This window comes from Mus pahari, chromosome 16 (assembly GCF_900095145.1).
Source record: "Mus pahari chromosome 16, PAHARI_EIJ_v1.1, whole genome shotgun sequence".
Taxonomy (NCBI): Eukaryota; Metazoa; Chordata; class Mammalia; order Rodentia; family Muridae; genus Mus; species Mus pahari.
In genome coordinates this window covers 17112836-17135557 of record NC_034605.1, presented here as the reverse complement: position 1 = coordinate 17135557, position 22722 = coordinate 17112836, and the positions used below count along the sequence as shown (strand labels likewise).

Below are 22722 nucleotides of genomic sequence, written 5' to 3'. Positions count from 1 at the left end.
ATAGATACATAGATAGATACATAGATAGATAGATGATAGATAGTAGATGATAGATAGATAGATAGATAGATAGATAGATAGATAGATAGATAGATAGATAGATAGATAAACAGATACATAGATACATAGATATATAGCTAAATGGTTTTCTTTTCCAAAGAGTTGAATGTGGTGTCATATGCTTATTCCATTGCTGAGGAAATGGAGATAGGCATTTCATTTTTGTCTTGCTGGCCAGCCAGCCTAGCCCATCCAGCACACACACACACACACACACACACACACACACACACACACACATACATGCAAAGATACACACTTTTAAAAAGAGAATTCCACAAAGGAGATCCAGGTTCTGGAGCCTGTTCTAAGGAGCATGAGCACCACCGGACAGGGATGGAGGGAGTGCTGGCCAAAACCCCACAGAAATAAGGTTAGGATTGTCAAGCAGAATGGCCTAGAGGGTACACTTGGATACGTGTTATAAAGATCTTTTCTTCTTTGCCCTTGAATGTGATTTCCTGTTTTGAAAGGAAAAGATCACTGCTTAGCAACCTGATCCTACACTTGAAAGATGGTCAGGTTGCTCCTTGAATCTGAGCTCTATACAACTTTCATTTGAGCCCTCCCTTGTGTCTTCACAGGAAGCATGACTTTGAAGGCACACAACAGAACTTCCCTTTGTTCTGTGCCACAGGAAATAATATAAAGTGCATAATTTTTAAATACTCCAAATAAGTGCACGGTTTGGAGGTAAATGAATCTCGGTTAGAAGCTTTATTAAAGTTTTAATTCAATAGTAAGACAATTTAATTTCTGCTAGGGTTTCCCTTTATCGTCTGGAATGAGGACACACCACCGTTAGAGGTTTCTAATAGTTTTCTCGTGGAATTTGTTTTTTTGAAGAGAGGGGAGTGACACACCACCGTTAGAGGTTTCTAATAGTTTTCTCGTGGAATTTGTTTTTTTGAAGAGAGGGGAGTGGACGAGGACAGCCTGAGGGGGAGTAAGAACGATGTATCATGATTCTATGTAGAACGCAGTGCGATGACGCTTACGCAGGAAAATGTCACATGGTGCCAGCTCCTACTTTGTATGCTGACTAAAAGAGTTAATAAAGGGGTCTGAGAGAAGGTTCCGTGCACAAAGCGCCTGCTGAACAAGTATGAAGACCAGAGTTCGGATCCCTGGCACTCATAAAAGACAGGTGTAGGGATTTGAACCTGCAAACCTAATACCAGCTGGCGGAGCGGAGAGGGTCCTCAGAGCTCCATAGCCAACCAGCCTCGTTGAAATACTGAGCTCTGGTCCAGTGAAAGACCCTGCCTTGAGAGCAATAAAGCAGAAAGAAGACACCTCTTGTTGACCTTGGGCTTCCACAAATAAATAAGTAAACAAACAGACAAATAACTTTCTTTAGAAAGAGAGTTATTTTTAGAAATATAAAATACATATAAAATAATTTAAGAGACTAATTTGTGGACCTAAAAATAATCTAAACTGCAATCTAATTATATTAAGTATCAGCTAGGATTCTGACATTCCAGTAAATTGGGGGTGTCTAGTTTACTTAATACTGGAGTCATGGGTAATTAGCTTTAACAATTTCCCTCCGGTTGAAAAAGGCCTCAAAACTCATTTTCCTAAATAGGTTAGGCAAGCTTCCTAGCATCTGTTATCCTGTCACGAGAGAGAGGGCTCCGAGGCCTACGAGAGCGGCTTAGAGCTGTTCTTTAATGCAGGCCAAGCTCGAGTGCTTTTGAATGCTGTGGTTTAGCTGTAAGTCACATGGAAATCTAGGGTATTTTCAGCGATCAGCATATGATTTATCACACCTGCTTTCTCATCTGAGACAAAGGCACAGGCTCCCTCCAGAGTGGCTCTTGGGCCCACAGGTTTCTGCAGTGCGTTCTGCTGAGTCTCGTCTCCAGCAGCTCTGCTTGCCTGCCACGAGACTGGGGACTGGGTTAGCTACTTTTCTTGTGGCGAAGACCACATCCCTGACAAAAGAAGGCTTTATTTCACTTAAAGTGTCAGGATCCAGTTATTCACAGTGGAGAAGGTACAGCACAGGGGTGTGGCACAGCTGGCCACATTGCATCTGTAGTCAGGAAGCAGAGAGAGAAAATGTCTGGCACTTAGCCTGTTTCTTCTCTGCTTCTCTTCTCCAGGACACCAACCCATGGCATGGTGCTGCAGACATTTAGGGTCCTTCTTCCATCCCCAGACCTTTCCAGGAAAATTCTCATGAACACACTCAGAGATGTGTTTACATGAGATTACAATTCAGTCAAATTGACAAAGAAGCTGTCCAGCTATATTACAGGGACTTACATTTTTTTTTTTTAATCAGGAACCTCCTGACTTCTCACAGAAACTTCCAACTTGAGCATCCTGAAGAGACCGTGTCTGTCTTCCTGTCATATTTGATATGTGTTTGGGAAAAACAGTCCCGATTTTTCAATGGGTGTTCACAGTAGAAGACGCCTGCACACAGATGAGCCCTCATGTAAATCAAGGAAACTCTGGCTGGATAGTGGTATAGGCCTGCATACAAGTTACTGAGAAGGCTGAGGCAGGAGGAGGGAGGGTTCAGGGCCTGCCTAGGTTTGAGAATGAGGTCAAGGCTATTGTGGACAACTTAGTAAGATGCTGTCACAAACACAGTAAACAACGGAGCCCAGAGACAAGCTCAGTGGTTGACCATTTGCTAAGTGTGTTTGAGGACCTTAGTTCAACCCCCAGTCCCAAAAAATAAACAAAAACCTGATTATTTTCTTTGGAGTGCCTCTCTTCTACTGTTCAAAAAATGTCATAGTAAATTAAAGATGCAAGGGCTGGTGGCTCAGTGGTTAAGGATGCTTGCTGCTCTTCCAGAGGGCCTAAGTTTGTTTCCCAGCACCTACATGGGGGGGGGGGGCTAACAACTGTCTGTAACTTCAACTCCAGGGGATCTGACTCCCCCCTCTGGCCCCTGAGGACACCCACATTTACACAGACAGACACACACACACACACACAAATAAAAATTCAATAAAATCTTTCCTAAAATGTAAAACGCAAAGAAAAGTGAGTTAGATTGAGTCTGTTATTTTATTTTATTTTATTTTGAATCTGAGTGTATGTGCATGCTAGGGAAGTACTTTAAAGCTGAGATTACATCCCTAGCCCAGGGAATTTGAACTTTGCGAAAGCTCCCGGCATACACACACACTTCATTTAATTTTTTTTTTTTTTATTGTGATGCTGGGGACCCTTGGGCATTCTAGGCAAACACTCTGCTACTGAGCCACTTCCTCCCAGCCTCTGGAATGTTCATTTTACAGCCTCAGCATCCCCCCACACGTAGCTCCTGTAGGGAACAAACCCTCCATGGTCCTTCCTCCAGGGACTAGTCACGGATCTCCTTGGTCTGGCCTCCATCCGGTTGAGTACTCTTGTTTGTCGCCTGGGTGGGGCCATCTGACTCCCTGAGGGTAAGACTTGCTCTTTGGGTATGGAAGCTGCAGTGCTGAGCCAAAGGCAGGTGTACTGGCTGGGAGAGCATTGGTAGCCAAGGCTCGGCCTCTTTGCGTTTTGGATCAGCGCAGGATCCCCAGACTGCCTCGTCTGCCCACTTCAGTGCCCTTAAAGGTCAAGGGAAAGATAGGCTGTGGTGAGGGGAACAGCCATGAAGGGACAGGCAGGTCATTACCCTTCACTGAATCACATTGACCAAGGTGCCAAATGGGGTTCTTCCTGGCTTGAGAACGCCTTCCCTTCTGTGAGCTTCCTAGGAGCTGTACACTCACAGATCATATCTAGAACGGACCCATGTACAGATGGCTCATGTGACCAACAGGCACTGGACAAACCAGAGGATCCCATTGGTCCGTAGAACCCAAGCAGTGGTCAGCCGGGGTGCTATGCGGACTCCTATGACAAACGGGTATCCAGAGACTAACCTGCCAGGTCTCCCCTCGAGCCACTCGGCAATGGTTTTCATCCTGGGACAAGACAAAGCCTCATTGTCCCACATAAGTTCAAGTCCGCCCCAGGCAGCCGTCACCAGTGAAGTTAGTCAAGAGTAGATAATTTATTCTCAGCAAATGTCCTTGGTCATGGTCTGGTCTAGTCTATTGATCAGGAAGTAGTTTTGATTGCCTTCTCTGTACCCCATTGATGAAGGTGGGTTGATAGGGCTGGCTAAACACATGGTGCCTGGCTGGACAGAGGAAATGGGGTAAAGACTCTCCTATGTCTATAGCCTAGAGAACAAGGTCACCTCACAGTATATAGAGCCACACCAGATTGCACTTAGGAACATGGGACACTTGGAGTATGGGCTGTGAGAGTCAAGTTCTGTGGAATCTCCACGGTGGGGGTGTCCCCAGGTCCCTGAACAGGCTATTGCCTTGTTTGAATAATTCTTTGTGCTGGTAGTGACTGGAACCCTCCCTCTCCAAAACCAACAGAGTCACGCTCACTCCTCCCAAGAGGAACATTATGTAGCTGGATGAAGAGTTGGGGCCTGAACTTGTCCTTGTTCAAACCCATCCCAGTTTTACCAACATCGAGGCAGCTCCTATACTGCTGAGTTTTCGTTTTAGGTCTTAGAGCGGAGTGTGTGTGTATGTTCCTTACTAAAGCTGTCTATTGTTCTTCCCACCCCACCCCAGCTAAGGAGTGTGATACAGTCACTTCCAACGGTCCACCAAATTCTGATGCCCAACATCAGGTAAGAATCATTTTAACTATTTGTTAAACTGTAAATACCTAGGACTTTTATAAGAATGACCTGAAAGGGGGGCTGGTGAGATGGCTCAGCAGGCAAGAGCACCCATCTGCTCTTCCAAATGTCCCGAGTTCAAATTGCAGCAACCACATGGTGGCTCACAACCATCCGTAACGAGATCTGACGCCCTCTTCTGGAGTGTCTGAAGATAGCTACAGTGTACTTACATATAATACATAAATAAATCTTTAAAAAAAAAAAAAAGAGAGAGAGAGAATGACCTGAAAGAGCATTAGAGATAAAACCGAGGATGGGGGGGGGGGGCATGCCTGTAATCCCTGCATTCAGAGTGCAGAGACGAAAGCATCCGGGCTTGAAGATCAAACCGTGCTATGAGAGACCCTTCTCAAAAAAAAAAAAAAAAAAAAAAACCAGAAAGTGATCTGGGATGGTGGCCTCAAGTAATGTGCTTGCTTCACAAGCATGGGAGGCAGAGCTCAGATCCCCAGCCCACCCCATGTTAATGCAGGTAGATGTGGTGGGCTGCCTGTAGTCCCAGGAACAGCGGGTCCCAGGACTAGTGGGATTGTAAAGCACTGAGAGCAAGTGAGAAGCCTTCGATATACAGGATGGAGGGAGGTGGCAGGGGAAAGGGACAGGACCCTGGATGTCAAGCTCAGGCCCTGTCTCAAAAAAAAAAAAAAACAAGGTGGGGAGTGCCTGGTCCTATGGGGCTCACACCTGCTCATGCTCTTCACGCTTACTAGCAGACTTGCTTACAGCGAGCCTCCTGAGCTGCCGTCGCAGCACTGTGTATGTCAGGATGCACACGCTTAAGACAGGCTGGTTCATGCCTGTGCCTTTGCACACCAAGCTGAGCCCTAGCAAGTTTTGTTTGGCGGCGCTTTAAAAAACAACACCACGGTTTAAGGAAGAGCTAGAAAAGGCCCTGTCGGGCAAAGGACTGCAGGTTTAGTTAAGGTGGGCTGAAGTGTGTTGGAAGTTGGACTGATACACAGGAATGTAGCTTCTCTGGGCAGTGGGAAAAAGAAGTGTTAGCAGGTACTGAAGGCTTTAAGGCCTCCTGCACTTTGAGAACAGAGGGTCTAATTGGTGGACTGGCTAACTCTGGCTTTTTTTTCATCCAGGGAAATAACCTACAATCAATTATTTTCCTAGAATCGAATTTAGGTTCACAGGAAAGTGGAGTTGGAAGTACAGAGATTTCCCACCTAACACCTTGCCCACATACGTAACCTCCCACACCCCCAACATCCTCTGCCACGGTGGCACAGTTGTCACTATTGGTGCACCCCCACTCACACGTCATCAGCTGCAGACCAGTGTGCTCGTTAAGTTCATTCTGGGCGGTGTGCATCCTGTGGCTTTGACCAAATCAATAATGCCATGCACCCGCCATTGGCAAGCTCACACGGGGTAGGTGCACTGGAAAACCTTTGAGCTCAGCTGCTCTTCCCAGCAACCTCTGACCTTTTTGTCCTTTCTATGGCTTGTTTTCCTCAGAATATTAGAGATGAGATTGCACCATAGGAATTCTCGCCCTTAGTAATATGCATTTAAACGTCTCTGCCTCTTGATGGTTCATATTTCATTGCTTTCTTTGTGTGTGTGTGTGCTGTGTAATATTCCAGTATCTGGATATACCACTAGTTACCTATTTACCCACTAAAGGATTTCATGGTTGAAAGAAGTAAATCATTTTGCTCCATTTTAAGTACGGGGTGTGTTTAGATCTTGTCAAAGAGTCATAGATGCATAGGAGGCACTAGGCCCTTGCTTCCTCTAGCTGGCCACTGGTACCACCTTGTCTAGATGATGGCAGCTTATCCTGGCTTGAAAGGTTACAGGGATCCTGGTACATGGCTGAGCCATAATCAAAAAAGGAAGGAATTTCATCCCTCGGGATACATATTAGATAAACCTCTGCATCCAGAACCTATAGGATGGGAAATTGGGGTGGGGGTGGGGGGATGCTGTGCTAAATGAGTACTGAGACTGTAGTTCTCTGGAGTGCCAGACTATGGGACAAAGGAGACAGAACTTTTTGGAGGCCAGAGTCTTTAAAACGTACTGTTCTGCGCTAAGTCAGTGGTGCTAGCCATTTTTGCCTTTTCTCAGGGCTGACGTCAATTTCTACAGAACTTGCAAAATTAAAAACTACTTCACTGTCTTTCGTCTCTCAAATTGGTCATGTCAGAGTGAGGGTCTTGTGTCCCACAGTGGATGCCTCAAAATTCTGCCACTTAGGAAAAATTGGCTCTGAGCGTCCGTGTGAAGATTTGGGTGTAAGTGTCCAGGAGGGTGCCTGCTGGATCACAGGGTGGGAAAGTTCAGTTTTGTAAGAAGCCACAGTGTGACTTGCAGAGTGACAGCTTTGTTCTGAGCTCTCACCAGAAGCCAATACAGTCCAGCTGCCCCCCCCCCTTCTCTCTAGCAATTGGCTCTCAGGATTTGCATTTCTGTGGGGAAAGGTGATGTGGGTGGAGTCGTTTAATATGAGAATTTCTGTCTGTATATTTTATTTTATATGGAGTGTTTAGGGATTTTGTTTATATTTTAAAGACATACTGGTGTGTGTTTTGCCTACATGGGTGTAACTATATCAAGAGCATGCCTGGTCCCTGCAGAAGTCAGAAAATAGCGTAGGATTCCCTGGAACTGAAGTTCAATTCTGAGCTGTTGATCCATTTCTCGAGCCTTAATTTGACTGGTTTTATATTGGTTCTTCATGTCCTTATCTATCGTTGGGTTTTCAGGGTTCTCTGAATATTTTAGATAGTTCATTATTCAAAGTATCTTTTGCAAATATTCTCTGTTGGTGGGTGGGTGATCTTTTGGCCTCCTCCCCCTTTTTTTGAGAGGGTCCTTTACAGACATTGAGCAGACAGTATGATTAATGAATCCAGTCTGTTAGGTCTTTCTTCTATGCATTGCCCCTTTAGAGTTGCACAGAAAAAGCCGTCAGCACACCTCGATCTAAGAGTTTTACAGTTACATGTTTTACCTTGTGGTCTGTAATCTGTTCCAGGTTTGTGGAACATACAATGTCAACGTGTCACATCCTCGATCATTAGCTGACAGTGTTTACATATGTGTATTTCTGTCACCCCACTCTCTTCCTGAGTACCTTGTCAGGGCTGCCACTGAGATCTCTCTTGCCCCCTCTTTCCAGCTCCCCGAAACCTTGTGATTTCCACTGAAACAATTCATCTGAGACCCACAGAACATAGGGTAGAAGAGGGTAGGGTTTACTATAGAATGAAGTGGGCCATGCTTAAGGGTATAAAGGAACAGTGGCCACGGGGACCACTGAACAGGGAAATGCTCTTACAAGTGACCACAGGACAGGTCACCACTGTGCCAGCCTACGTGTTGACATAAACTTTATGCTCTTATTTAAAAGCCTCTAGAACACATGGCTTTCCTGGAGGGCATTTACCTATCTAGGTGTTTGGCAGGCCATCTGAATCACTATTTTGTTTATTTCTTTTAATTAATGAAACCTATAAAATGATAGGACCGGGAAGACATTTCAAAATATCGTTTGTTTTTGTTGACCCTCCTTCCTTTTCCCCGTCCCCCCTTGCGCCTCCCCACCCCCATCTATCTTTGTCTACTTTCAAATCACCAGTGTTCTATTACCCTCCCCTCTTCCATAAGGGAGAGGACAGTGGTACCTATCTGTTCTTTACCTGAAAGCCTCCAGAAAGACAATGACCTCGGGTTGGGGCTGGGATCCCACTGGGATCCCCTTTGTGCTGTGTAGAAATCCCTGGGTCCCATCCCACAACCACAGGAAAACTAGCATGGCAGCACAGACCTATAATCACTTCCCCTGGGAGATGGAGGCTGGAGGACCCGGAAGCTCAAGGTCATTCTCAACTGCAAAGTGAGTTTGAGGATACCCTGAAAAACTTGAGACCCTGTCTGCTTTGGTGGGTTAGGGGGGATATAGTCTATAATCCTCTTGACTGTTTAGAACATCAAGTCTCTACCCAGGTCTAGAGATCATTCAAATCCTCCTTTTTCTGACACATAATCAGAGTCTTGCAGTTCCTGGTTTTATAAGACCACAACGTTGAAGGCTGATCTCAGACTAGATTCCTAGAAATACCATACTGTCTTTGATTACTGTAGCTTGACAATGTGTTTTAAAGTTAGGCAGTCACATCCCACTCCTTTCCTCCAATTGATTATTCTGAATGGGAAGAAATATACTTTCTGTATCAACTTGTCAATATTCAAAAATAGCTTGCAAGGGCTTTGAGTTGGATTGAATTGACCCGGTAGATCACCTTGGGGAGAACTGACAGCCTGTGTCAATCATTGCTGTTTCTGATTTTTTTTTTTTTTTTACAAATGACAGACACCATGCACTGAAGGAGCCTCTTTAGACACCTCCTCTACACTCCTGGGTGTGGCCTGACTTCTTACAGTCCTGGCTATATAGTCCAGTATGTTTTGCAAACTCTACATGATGACCCTGGGTTGAAGGCCATATGGATTTATTACATCTTTACCAGCTTTTCTACTAATGACAAAAATACAGGCTAACAGAATAGAAAAATGGACTCTCCATGAAATCATCCACTGATATCCATGTAGTAAATAATTTCTAGTAAATGAGGATCTAATTTTGCTTCAATTATACATTATTTTAGACTCATATGCATGTGCAAGGTAGCGTCGCCTACTGTAAATTTGTCCTAAAGAGTTAGTAATGGCTTGTGGTTGACCCGAGCTCCTTAGAGACAGGCCATCCTGCTTAGCTTTGCCATTCCCACACTGCCCGCAGCCGCCTGACATTTCTCAGTTGGTAGCAGTTGGTGTACTAGTCTGCACAAACCTAGAAAGACCGTAGGCCTCTTCCCTTTCCCTGAAGGGCACTGGGCTGAAAGAACAGCCCCATGTGGGTGCTACTGGGACCTACCTGGTAAATGTAGGATGTATTACTTTCGTTTCTTGTTGTGACCAAAAACCTAACAGAAACATCTTAAGAGAGAAAGAATTTGTTCTGTCTCACGGTTTCAGAGATACAGTCCATGACGACTTGGTGGACTTCCTGGTGGTGGGGGCGTATGGGAGCAGCTCTTTATATCACGGTAGATCAGAAAGCAAAGAGCTAGCAGCCCAGGTGGGTGACAGTGTACAAAGGCCTTCTCTAGTCACCTAAGTCCTCCAAGCTAGGCCTTACATCCCAGAGGTTCCATGACCCCCTCAGACTTGGTTCCCAGCATCTAGGAACCAAGTGTTTAAATATGTGAGTCTGGAGGTACCACTTCAGACTCAAACCCTTACGCAGGGCTTGTTCCTTTCTTTGCACTGGGTAGAACTCTAGCCAGCAGCCTCGTTGCCTTGGCAGAGCCATGGGCTCACTAAAAGATATGCAGATCCGAAGCCATTAAGTGCACGGTAATAACAGGGCACGGCAGGGACCAGCCAGGCGGCAGATGCTATCTGCCATTACTCAGCCCGCCAGGCCCCTGCCTGCAATCCTGGACACGCAACAATCCTTTCAAGCTCCAACAAGATCTGTTTCATAGATTGGCGGGTCCTTGAGCTTTTTTTCTCTGAGGGAGAAATCAGACAGCTCTTGTTTAGTAATTGCTGACTTGCCAGCGTAGAGTTTATAGAACAAGGAAGCAGCGCTACCAGGTAAGACTGCAGGTCTCCTTAGACTATAGACATGGTATTTCTAACTCTAATAAGAGATGCGTTCTGTTGCCTGCCAGTCCAGATAATCCATACTTTCCCTTAAGCTGGGCCAAAAAGGTCTCTTGAGATACAGTTGTCTGGGCATCTTGGAAGAGACAAAGAATTTCAAGGGGTTGGAAACCACCTGCTCGGCCCTACGGAGCCTTACCATCTCTCTACCTCAGTTGTTCATAGTTGACAAGCATCTCGTGTCAGATTGAAGATACTACCTTTGAACATAAGCTTGGTGTTAAAAATACTTAATCTGGGGGCTGGAGAGATGGCTCAGTGGGTAAGAGCACTGACTGCTCTTCCAAAGGTCCCGAGTTCAAATCCCAGCAACCACATGGTGGCTCACAACCACCCATAATGCCCTCTTCTGGCGCATCTGAAGACAGCTATGGTGTACTTATGTATAGTAATAAATAAAATCTTTTAAAAAAAATACTTAATCTGCACGGCAGGATGGCTCAATAGGCAGAGCACTTGCCGTCAACTCTGATGAGCCACCAACTCTGATGACTTGAGTTCTATCTACAGGAGCCACATGGTAGGAGAGAATCCAGACACTGTCCTCTGACATCCACTCTCATGGTATTTGTATACACAGAGAGACAGACAGACAGACAGACAGACAGAATTCAGACAGAGGGATAAAATTCTTTAAACTTTAAAAAATTAATTAAATAAATAAAAATTCTCAAGCCTGGTAAAATGGTTCATACCTGGCATCTTAGCACTTGGGAGGTAAAGGAAGGAAAATCAGTCCAAGGTCATCCTCAGCTATATAGCTAGTTCAAGGCTAGCCTAAGCTACATGAGCCCTTGTCTTTAAAAAAAAGAAAACAAGAAAAGCAAAGGAAGGAAAAAAATAGAGGCTGGAGAGATGGCTCAGTGGTTAGGAGTGCTCTGTCCTCTTACAGAGGTCTTGATTTGACTCTCGGCACCCACATGGTGCCTCATAACCATCTGTAACTCCAATTACACAGATCTTATGACCTCTTCTGGTTTCTGTGAGCATGCACGTGTGGCATACATTCACAGACACACATGCATATAAAAAAAAACAATTAGAAATGATATATGTTTTTTTAAAAACCAAAACAAGAAGTGAATAATAGAATTTCTCTTTCCGTCTTTTGATTAGCAAGATAATTCTGTACTAACCCAATGGCCATCTGAGTCTATCTCCTGCTGCTGTCTAACTTCCTTAGAGAACCCCAGCTTACTCTTTCTAGACTACAGCTGTGGACCCAGACTTTGACCTTGCATTGACCTTTGCACTGCCCATCTGGTGGTCTGGTCCTGCAGAGTTCATGGCCTTACGGGGAACAAGCCTTGCAGTTAATACTCTGCAGTTTTTCTTTCTGCCCAGCGCTGCCTCTCTCTGAGGGCCCCATTGCTTTTTGTCACTTCCCGCATCTCTCTTGTTTGTCCTTCTGGACTTGCCCATAGCTGTAGAAAGATGTTCTTGTCATTCCCAGGTCAACAGCCCTCCGGGGCCTGACGCTGATCCAGGTGAATGTCCTGGTCAGGCATTTTGATAAGTTTGGGGGGGACCTGCATTGTCAATTCTGAGGCTCACTGTGCCTGTTTTTGATGCCTGAGAATAATGGAATGCCAACCTTGGTTCCCATTGGTGCCAAGTAAACCCACAGTCCCCAGTGTCACTCACTGTTTCAGAGCAGGGGTGCTTTTTTCCTGTAATGAAGCTTCCCCAGAAATAAACATCTAAAAGAAAACTGTGGCATTCTGACTTGATACGGCTCATTAAGGCCAACGGCTTTGACTTATTACTAGTTTTTGGACCAAGTCAAGATCAAATATTTGTGGTTAAGCCAGGCCTTGTTAGAGCCTGTAACCCTAGCTACTTGGGAGACGACTACAGGAGGATCAAAGGTTAGAGGTTGGCCTGGGCTACAGGATGAGTTCAAAGCCAGCCTAGGCAACTTGGTGAGACCCTCCCTCAAATTTTTTTTTACAAAGGACAGAAATAGGACTCAGGATATTTCTCAATAGCAGAGCACTTATCTAGCATGTATGAGGCCCTAGGTTCAACCCTTTGTACTAAAAAATATATGTGTACATACATATATGTATATATCTTAGGGTTTCTATTGCTGTGAAGGGTTTCTATTGCTACCATGACTACTGCAACTCTTATAAAGGAAAACATTTAATTTGGACTGGCTTACAGTTCAGAGGTTTAGTTCATTATCATCATGGTAGGAAGCATGGCAGCATGTAGGCAGACATGGTGCTGGAGAAGGGGTTCTACACCAGGAGCAATGGGCAGCAGGAAGAGACAGTGAGCTACTGGTTTGAGCTTCCAAAACCTCAAAGACAGCCCCTAGTGATACAGTTCCTCCAACAAAGCCTCATCCACTCCAGCAAGGCCACACCTCCTAATAGTGCCACTCCCTATGTACCTATGGGGGCCATTTATTCAAACCACCACAGTATATACACGTGTGTGTGTATATTTATACATGTACACATACACACATATGTATACACACATATATGTTGTACATGTACATATACACAAGCATACACATATATGGCATATATATATATGTATGTGTGTGTGCATATACTCCTATATATACACATGTATATTCGTGGAAAGGCATGGATAAGTCAACTGTGTCTAGAACTTACCGTTTTCCTATGATAGTCTAAAAGTTTTCCTTAATTAATAATGAAGTTGAATGATTTTCTAATTGATCGATGTCAAAGCTTCTTGTCACTTCAGAGCTCTGTTGACTGTCACAACACATTTGGGTTGGGTTTCAGTTGTTCTGGGTGTCTAGTAAAACTACCCTCATACACTGATACTGTGGAGAGTGGAAATGTAATTTTATAGAAAATTGTCCAGCTGTACCTATTGCTAGTTGAATGAGCAAGCTTGCTTCACAGGCAGGACCCCAGAGAAGGCAGCCTGTAAGACACACACTGTACACTGGGAACTGAGGAGTTACAATGTTTCCATGCCTCCCAGTTGGGACTTGCTGAGTGAGTAATTATACATTTACACTGTGTTAAACTCTTAAAAAGAAGAGAGAAAGCCAGGCATGGAGTCTCATGCCTATAACCCCAGTAGCCAGAAAACCAGGAGTTCAAGGCCAGTCCAAGATGGCAGATAGGCAGGCAGCCAGGTAAACAGACAGGTAGACAGACCCGGACAGACAGATCAACAACTGACTTTAAAATAAATTCAAGGACGTGAGTTGGCTCAGGAAGAAAGGGTGCCAACTGCCAGGTCTGCAAACCATAGTTCTATCTATAGGACTACAGGAGAGTTGACTCAGTAGTGAAGAGCACTTGCTGCTCCTGCGGAGACCAGAGTTTTGGTTCCTAGCACCCATGTCGGGTAGGTCATAGCCACCTGTAACTCCAGCTCCAGGAATCCAATACCCTCTTCTGGTCTCTTGGGGTACCTGTACATACTCACATGTGGACACACACACACACACACACACACACACACACCAAAAATAGAGCTGGAGAGATGACTCGGTGGTTAAAGGATTTCCCTTGCAGAGGACCCACATTCAACTTCCAGTACCCATTTTGTGTATCTCACAACTGCCTAACATTCAAGGTCTGGGGGATTTGATGCCTCTGGCCTCCAAGAGCGCTGCACTCAAGTGTACACACATATACATTGTGTATGTGTAAACGAAGATTAAAATAAATATTAAAGGATAATAAAATATTTTTAATATAAGAAATAGTTTTAAATAATAAATATTTAAAATACATTGGAATAGTCATCCAAATATAAACTTTTTTACATATTAACATGTGAATAAAGTAATCTTTCTTGGCCTCACGTAACACATGCATGTCGGAAAAATCACAGAGCAACCTGTGTGTGATGTTATACATGGCCGACAAGTTTCTGTTACCAGCATGTTACCAGCATCACTGATATTACAAGCCTGTAGTTTGTGAATGAAATAGATCTAAAGAGACATCGCCACCCCTCTTTAATATCCATGTCCTGTGGTCTACCTGTGTTTGCATGCACCGACTGTAATCTCCTGTGAAGTGTTCTGTGATATCCCTGAACAATAACCAACTCTACTCCACACACAAAGGGAAAACCCGTGATCTTTCATCTCTGCCTCTATGAGTTTGGAATTACACTCAGCACCCTGGCCTCCCGGTTCCAGCAACAGCTAAGGGTCTTGACCCACACTTCAACGCCAGCTGTGGCAGGCTTGTGTCATTGCATAGAAAACCTGTAGAGGAGAAGAAAGAGCTAAGTGTACACAGACTAGCAGATGACCGTGGTGCTTCTTTCAATTTTTTTGTTCTTCGGTAGATTTTTATCCTCAGTGAAGAAACCCCTGTGCCCAGCCTCACTTGAGTCTCTGCCCACTTTCATGTTGTCTTTGTTCTCTCTGGGCTTTTAACACAGGACTCCAGAGCTGTTGATGTTCATATGGACAGCCAACATCATAGTAAATTGAGACAAACTGAAAGCGTTTCCTTTAAACTCAGGATCAAGACATCTACTCTCCCCTCTCTTGTCTAATTTAGTGTTTGAAGTCTTAGCAGTTATACATGAGAAAGGTATAAAGGGAATAAAAATGTGAGACAAAGAAGTCAAACTATCCCTACTTATAGATGACATGGCATTACTTGAATGGCCCTATAATGTCTACTAGAAAGCTCCTTCAGCTAAAGTTGCAAGATACAAAATCACTATAACATATAAAAGCAATATTTCTTTCATATATACCAACAATATACCACAGAGAAAGAAACTAGGAAAATATATTCCATTCTAGGCAGCTTTTTTTTTTTTAAAGTACCTAGCAGGGCTGGAGACGTGGCTCAGTGGTTAAGAGCATAAACTGCTCATCCAGAGGTCCTGGGTTCAGTTCCCAGCACCCACATGGCAGCTCACAGCTGTCTGTAATTTCAGTTCCAGAGGATCCAGCATACATGTAGGCCAAACACCAAATGTACATTTAAAAAAATGTAGGTAGGTGGGGTGAGGGTATAAGGGACTTTGGGGATAGCATATGAAATGTAAATGAAGAAAATATCTAATAAAACAATGTAGGTAGGAATACACACCTAGCTAAAGGAAAAGACCTGTACAATGAAAATTTCTTGATGCTGCAAAAGGAAATCAAGATACTAGACGGCGGGAAGACCTTCCATCCTCATAGACGGGCAGAATTAATATTGTGAAAATGACTCTATTACCAAAATTAACCTACAGATTCAATGCACACCTATCAAACTTATGATGTCTCATTTCACAGACCTAGAAGAAAAAAAAAACAATTCAAGAATTAACATGGGACCACAAAGAGTCCAGATACCCACAGCAATCCCATAGAGTAAGAATACAACAGGAGACATCACAATACCTCATACTGTAGAGCCAGAGTGACAAAGTCATCCTGGAACTGGCCTGAGAACAGACAGAGCAATGGAACAGAAGAGAGGGCCTGGAAGCAAACCAACAAAGCTATGCCATATAAATCTTGACAAAGGAAGCAAAAATAAATAGTGTGTGTGTGGGGGGTATAGCGTATTTCATAAATGCCATTGGTAAGACTGAACCTCCACCGGTGTAAGGATGAAACCGGGTTTATAGTGTTTAATTTGTAAATACATTTACTTAATCCTTTCACTGAATACATCTTTTTTGTCTTTCTAGCGGTCTGAACCCAGCTGGGCTCCTTTCTTGGCTTCCCCTCTTTCCTCTTTCATGCTTTATTGGGTGACATCCACGCTCGCTCGACCACGCTCTCCTCTGCTGAGTGTCTCTTCCACGTATGTGCCTCTTGCCTCCTTCTTCCACTTCCTGAGGACTAGGATTACAGACTTGTGTTACTAACGCCCATTTGATGCAGCACTTGGGGGGGGGTCAAACCTTGGGGCTGAGGTGAGCACTCTGCCAACTGAGGAACATCCTCAACCTTGAGCTAAATCTATTTTGAGCACAGCCCTTGTACTCAGCACTAGAGACGAGAAAATGAGTAAATGGAGCTGCGACAGAGGCGTGCACAAAATCCACAACCAAGGAGCAAAGGAAGGTATCGGAGATGATGATACCATCTCTCTAGGCACAGGAGTGATGGGGATGATGGCTTAAAGCCAACGCAGAGAGCCCTGAGGATGGGGGGAGTCCACTGACTCAGCCTGTACCTCGTGAAGTAAGGGGACAGAGCAGGGAACCTGCATCAGGACCCGATAAAAACTCAAGATAGACAGCGGGTATATTTGGTGGGGTTCTCTGGAGGAACATAGCTGGCAGAATGAGTACATAACGAAGAGAGATTTAGTAGAGACTGGCTTGCAAGATGTGGTCTGGGTAGTTCAGCAATGGCTGCAGGCCTCAGCAGTCCCAATCTACCACCTGAAGGGTTCTTGGAGAGGCCCAGATCTTCACGTTGAAAGAAGCTGTTTTACCGACTCAGTGGTGATGGCAACAGAGGCAGTAGGCACAGTGGCAGCAACAGCACAGTCGATGAACTTGCTAACAAGGCATGAAGCCAGCAGGCAAAAAGCAAAAGTGGATCCTGTAACCTTCCTTCTATCTGGGCTGCAGGTGGAAGGTCCTGCCCATATTTATGGACCTTATGTGAGTCCTCCCACAAGAAAATCTCTTACAGGCATGCCCAGAGGCTTGGCTCAGGGGTGATCTAGAGTCTGCCAAATTGACAGCATTAACCATCAGAAGGACCCTAGGATGAGCAGGGAGCAGGGAGATCAGCTGGCATGAAATGTGTGAGGTTTTGCAGTTTAGAGCAAGATGGGTTGGAGTTTGGGAGACTCCGGGGATTGGCCAGGGGCCCACAGTTATCAGACAAAATCAGCACACAACCAGGGATGAAGGCTGTTGTGTGAACTCGTCCTGGAGAGATGTAAACAAACATCTGCTAACCCCAGACAGAGCCCCAAAGTCACAATCCTATCCAAGGGGTGATCGGACTTCCCCACGAGAGCACGGATGGGGGTGGCTTGCAGGAGTATGGGTGACCCCAGAGCTTCTGAGCACTGGAAAGTGTCACCCCAATATGAATGACAACATCCTCATAGTTACATAGATGGAGTCCCCGCAGTTAAGCTTCCACACTCCGTATGATCTAGCATGTCCTGGAACAGAATTACATATAGCTGTCCAGGGTGTGTAGGGTAGACTGGCTGAATCTTAGGTGACCCTCCTACAACTTCTCTGTATGGGGAAGATCAATAGGCCTTGAGGGTCACTTAGAAGTAGCCACAGTCACTCTCACAAAGGTGATTATGCTCCCAAGACTGCTTTCGATGCCAGTGATTCACCTGTAATCTTGGCATCAAGAAGCTGAGAGAAGAGGACCTCATATTTGAGGCAGTGTGCGCTGCCCCATGAGACCCTTTCTCAAGACAACTACAGCACACAGAACCCCCTCCCTCAAGAGAAAAGGTAGCACTCGGGTGGTGCTTAGCGGTGACTAAGAGAGTAGGAATGGAAGCTAGACCCAAGGAGGGCTTATATGTTTGAAGCCACAGTGGAGGCAGGAACGGAGAAGTAAGGAGACTCGTGTTGAAGGGCAGCTTGCGGAATGGTCTGGAAAACATGGACTCCACGCTGTGTCCACAGTTCCCTCCCTACTTCTTTCCCTTTATCCACAGACGTTCCAGACCCCACTGACACCTCCCCACCACAAACACGCACACACACACACATGCACACACACTGCACAGCACACAATGTACTTGCCACGCAGCGCGTAGTCTACTGGAAAAGACAGATTCCAACCCCAAAGCCTCGGGCACTGTGGGTGATGCTGCAGGATGCAGTGGGAGGACCCAGGTCACAGAACCCACACGGGACATTTGGAGAAAGCCCCCAAGCAGAAGTGATGCGTCAGCTGAGGCCTCATGAGCGTGGCGGCACCGCCTACCCAGAGAGGCTTTTACTTCCACTGACATAAGGCCTCTCACCAGGTCTTACCCTTACCTGATCCTCAGACCCGGTGTTTTCCCAGCAACTCAAGAGGGCCACCACCTTCCTTCTGACCCTGTCTCTGCTCCCCTCCTACCTGGTATTTGGGTGATGCTGGAGGCAGGGACCTCCCAGCTGCCTCCCTACTGTACATCTTCCTACCAGAACCTGCTCAGCATACCTTCTTCTCTCACTTGCTGTTGTCTCTCCTAGGAACCAGTCTTTCCCACTGCTATCGGCGTCTTGGGACTATTGTACATGGACCTGCCCTCTTTCCTTGTCCATAACCTCTTCAGAGCCTGCTCTGCCCTCTCCTCACCTCCTTTGCTCATCTCCTTGTGACTTCTTCACCTCTAGTCCTCTCACTCCCCCCTTCCCTCCCAGACGGAGAGCCTGTATTCCCCGCCTTCCACGTGTCCTGTATCTGCTAACACTGTTCCGGGCACCCCCTGCTTCCAGCGAGGGCCTGTAGTGAGCCCTAATGTCTATAGACAGAGTGCAGCTCCTACAAGGGCATGAACCATTCCCGTCTCTTTGCCACCTTGCTCCTCATCTCTGTGATTCAGTGACACTCAAGGATTTCCTGCTTTCCTGTGTCCTCGTCAGCTGCTGTAGGCTCTGAGAAAATGCCCTCTTCGCAAGCGTCTACTTTCCAGACCCTCAGTAGGACCGCTCTCAACATCTTTTTTATCTTATTTATAGTTTGCTGGTGGTATTGTTGTGGTTTTGGTGTTTGGTTTGTGTATTTTGGAGGCAGGGTCTCATGTAGCTCAGGCTGGCCTCTTCCAGCATTCACCTCCCAAGTGTTGGGATTACAAGTGTGCACCAATGCTCCTGGGTTATGTGGTGTTGGGGGTTGAACCCAGAGCTTCATACATGCTAGAAAAGCCCTCTGCCAACTAAGCTATATCCCCACTCTCCACCCCTACAGACAAGTTCTCATGTAGCCCAGACTGGCTTTGAACTCCTGAACCTCTTGCCTTTGCCTCCCAAGAGCTGGGATTATAGTGATATGCACCATCACACGCAATTTGTGTTTGTATGTGTTGACATAAGTTCTCACTGTAGCCCAGACTGATAGCTACAATCAGCAAGTCTTCCTGTTTCAGCTTCCCCAGTGCAGGGATCAGAGTTGTGAACCACCACATCCAGGTTGGGGCTTATTTTATTTTATTTTATTTTATTTTATTTTATTTTTGTGATTGCTGGGGATCGAACCCAGGGCCCACACACACTAGGTAAGCGCTCCCTCGCTGAGCTCCAGCCCCAGCACCTCTCTGCTATTTTCAGTCTATAGGGGACTCTATCAGTACCTCTCTGAGTGCTAATAATCAGGTCAAAGGTTCAGGTCCTTGGACCTGTGGATATAAGATCCTACATGCAGCTTCTGCACATAAACAAATGTGAAACAAAGGCCAGAGCGTTGTTTCCACAAGATCAAAATCCATAAAGCACAAAATAAGTCTTTTTCTGATTTCACTGTTGGGAAATTCACATTCAAGTGACACAATTGTCAGACCTAGAAACAAAAATCTTGGCTTACTTTCTGTTTCATTTTCTTCTTTGAGGCACTTGCTATGTAGCCTGGGCTAACCTGGAGCTCACTATGAGCCCAGGCTGTCCTCACAGTGGGTAGGACTTGGCCACTAGTACTCTGCTATTTTTATCCATTTCACAGTAACTCTGAATCACGCTCCCTGCCAACATCCTGAGGGCGAATCTGACCAACTCCTGCTGGCCTGTTAATCTTTAGATAATGAGAAATCACAGAGGCTGAGCTAATCAATACAGCTTTGACTTCTGGGGAACACTGTTTTAGAAGGGTCCTTTATACCATGAAATCTATAAACTTTTAACATTCCTGTCTCACTCTCTCTCTCTGACTTGGAGTTTCTGTTCTGTCCCTGTGGCCCACGCTTCCGATTCAGTGAACAGAATTGACTGTGCTGATGTAAGAGTGAGCAGGCCTGCCCAGGCCTGTGCAAACTCTGCAGATAGGAAAGGGCAGGTCTCCACAAGGTGGTGACTGTGGCTTTGTGGGGGATGGGGCTCTCAGGTGCTACCTTGTGACTGTGTGAGGCTGTGCAGAGACAGACATTCAGGCCCCTTCGGGGACTTCTTATAATTCTTACACACATATACACATGCACACACACAACAAACACATGTGCACACACATATATATCTCAATACACAAGTGCTATCTTTTTCCTTTCTTCAGTCTCTCCTTTTTTCATATTCTCTTTCCACCCTGTCCCCCCTCCCATAACTAATAGAAGTCTGAAAAAGGCCCTGCAGAGATCCAATGGCTCCCAGGCAGGCTGGCTTTGTTGCAGTCCTGAAGAGGCAGGGACAAGCAGACAACCAGAGCAAGAGTTGGCTCAGTTCCTAGGGGAAGGCCTGGCTGGTGAGAATAGGAATGCTCTTGTGGTAGGTGGAAAGTAGTGGGATTAATAGACGTATATACACTGTAGAGAGCTAGGATTGGTGAGTTTGGGGCAAGGAAAAAAAAGGCTTCTTAGAGGAGTAAGAGAAAATAGCAACTACGTAAAATGTACTAAATACAGGGACACCAGGGAGTTAGTGCTTGTTGTTGTTGCTGCTGCTGCTGTTGTTGATGATGTTCCTAAAACATATGTTGCTGTAAAGCCCACCTTGGCCTTGAACCTATAGTCTTCCTGCCTCTGCCTCCCGAATGCTGGTATTACAGGCATGTGTCACGGTGCCTGAACAAGTTATCACTTCTTTAGAAACAAAATTCAGACGCCTAGTAATTAAAAGCCCTGTAGAGCTGTGTGACTCCAGCAGAAGTTTCATGCACATGGCAGGCCACTGTAGGTAGTGTCTGCCTGGACTGACAAAGCCCTAACTGCAGGTTTACTCCAGTGATGGACTGAGGGGTAACGCTGGGAGTTATGATTGTAATTGGAGAAAGATGCAGCTCCCAAAGGTAAAGCATGCTGGGATTGGCCCTCCCTGACAGCTTTGTGGACAACACATGTTCTTCCCTCCAAGGAGATGACCGTCACTGCCACCCTAAGACAGCATGTCTCTGATGGTAGAAACAGAACCCCAGTCCATTCCACTCACCCAGGGCTTGCACCTACTTTTTCAGTTGGATTTTAGCTGCTTTGCAATAAAATTTAAAAGAAATACATAGGGAGGGTAGAGAGATGCCTCAGCAACTAAGAGCACTGGCTGCACTTGCTGAGAACTGGGGTTCAACTCCCAGCACCCATACGGTGGCTTATAACCATCTGTCATCCCATTTCCATGGGATTCAATGCTCTATTCTGGCCTCTGCAGGCACCAGGCATGCATGTTGTGCGCAGACATACATGCGTGCAAAATACACATAAAATTAAAAAACGAATTAGAAAGAATAAAGAAATCTATAGGCAAGGCAAAGAATTGTGGCCTGAAGTGGGGGCTGGGGAGATGGATCCTTGGGTCAAGTGCCTGCCACACAAGCACTAGGACCTGAGCTCAGATCCCCAGCACCCACACAAAAGCTGGGTGTGGTTGGCACATCTGTAACACTGACACTTGCTAGGGAGTACGGAGCCGGGCAGGCAGACTCCGGGAGTTCACAGACGAGCCAGTCTAGCTAGTGGTAAGAGACTTGTCTCAAAAGGTAAGGAAGATGTAGAGGGATGGTGGGAGACATCCATCACTAACCTCTGGCCTCCATATGCATGTACAAACACATCACATGCACACATGCACACAGAGAGTACAAACACATCACATGCACACATGCACACAGAGAGAGAGAGAGACAGAGACAGAGACAGAGACAGAGACAGAGAATTTTAGCCTAGACTGGCAAGTCTAATCCAAGGCAATATGGAAACAAACCAAAGAAAATAGCTTGTTATACGGATAAAATAAAACAGGCGTTATGGCTGCCTGCTCTCTGATGTTTGACCCTGGTCTGTTTCACCTTTGTCTAGTGTCTCCTCATGTAGCTGTGCTCTGGGCATCTGTGACATTCGAGGTTGACTCTCCTACCTCACACCATTAAAGAAACATCCCTGAGCATCAGTCAGGCCCTCACACTTGGTGGAAAATTAGTCAATGAGGAATTGATATTTTACCTGTGGCCATGATTTTCATGAAGGCTGTTTTTGTTTTGTTTTGTTTTTTTGTTTTTGTTTTTGTTTTTAGGGAGAAGAAAATGACTTTCCAGACAGCACCGGAGATCCCCTTTCAGGTAAAGGGTTGGCCTTGCCTCAGCAGCCATTAACGTTACATTAACGCTATTCAGTGAATATGTGTGTCATGAATGTGTTATGTGTGTGGCTTCATAGCTACTTGACAATCAGCAGTTAGCTTTC

General features: G+C 45.5%; 1 protein-coding gene across 1 annotated transcript in view; it reads left to right on the top strand.

Annotated features, from left to right (window-relative positions):
• Edaradd (EDAR associated death domain) overlaps positions 1-22722 on the top strand; it is a 43623-nt gene that overhangs the window by 14902 nt on the left and 5999 nt on the right. Inside the window, exons 4-5 of the mRNA XM_021215928.1 lie at positions 4659-4717; positions 22553-22598. Of these exons, the coding sequence (XP_021071587.1) occupies positions 4659-4717; positions 22553-22598 (105 nt within the window). The remainder of the gene's footprint in view (positions 1-4658; positions 4718-22552; positions 22599-22722) is intronic.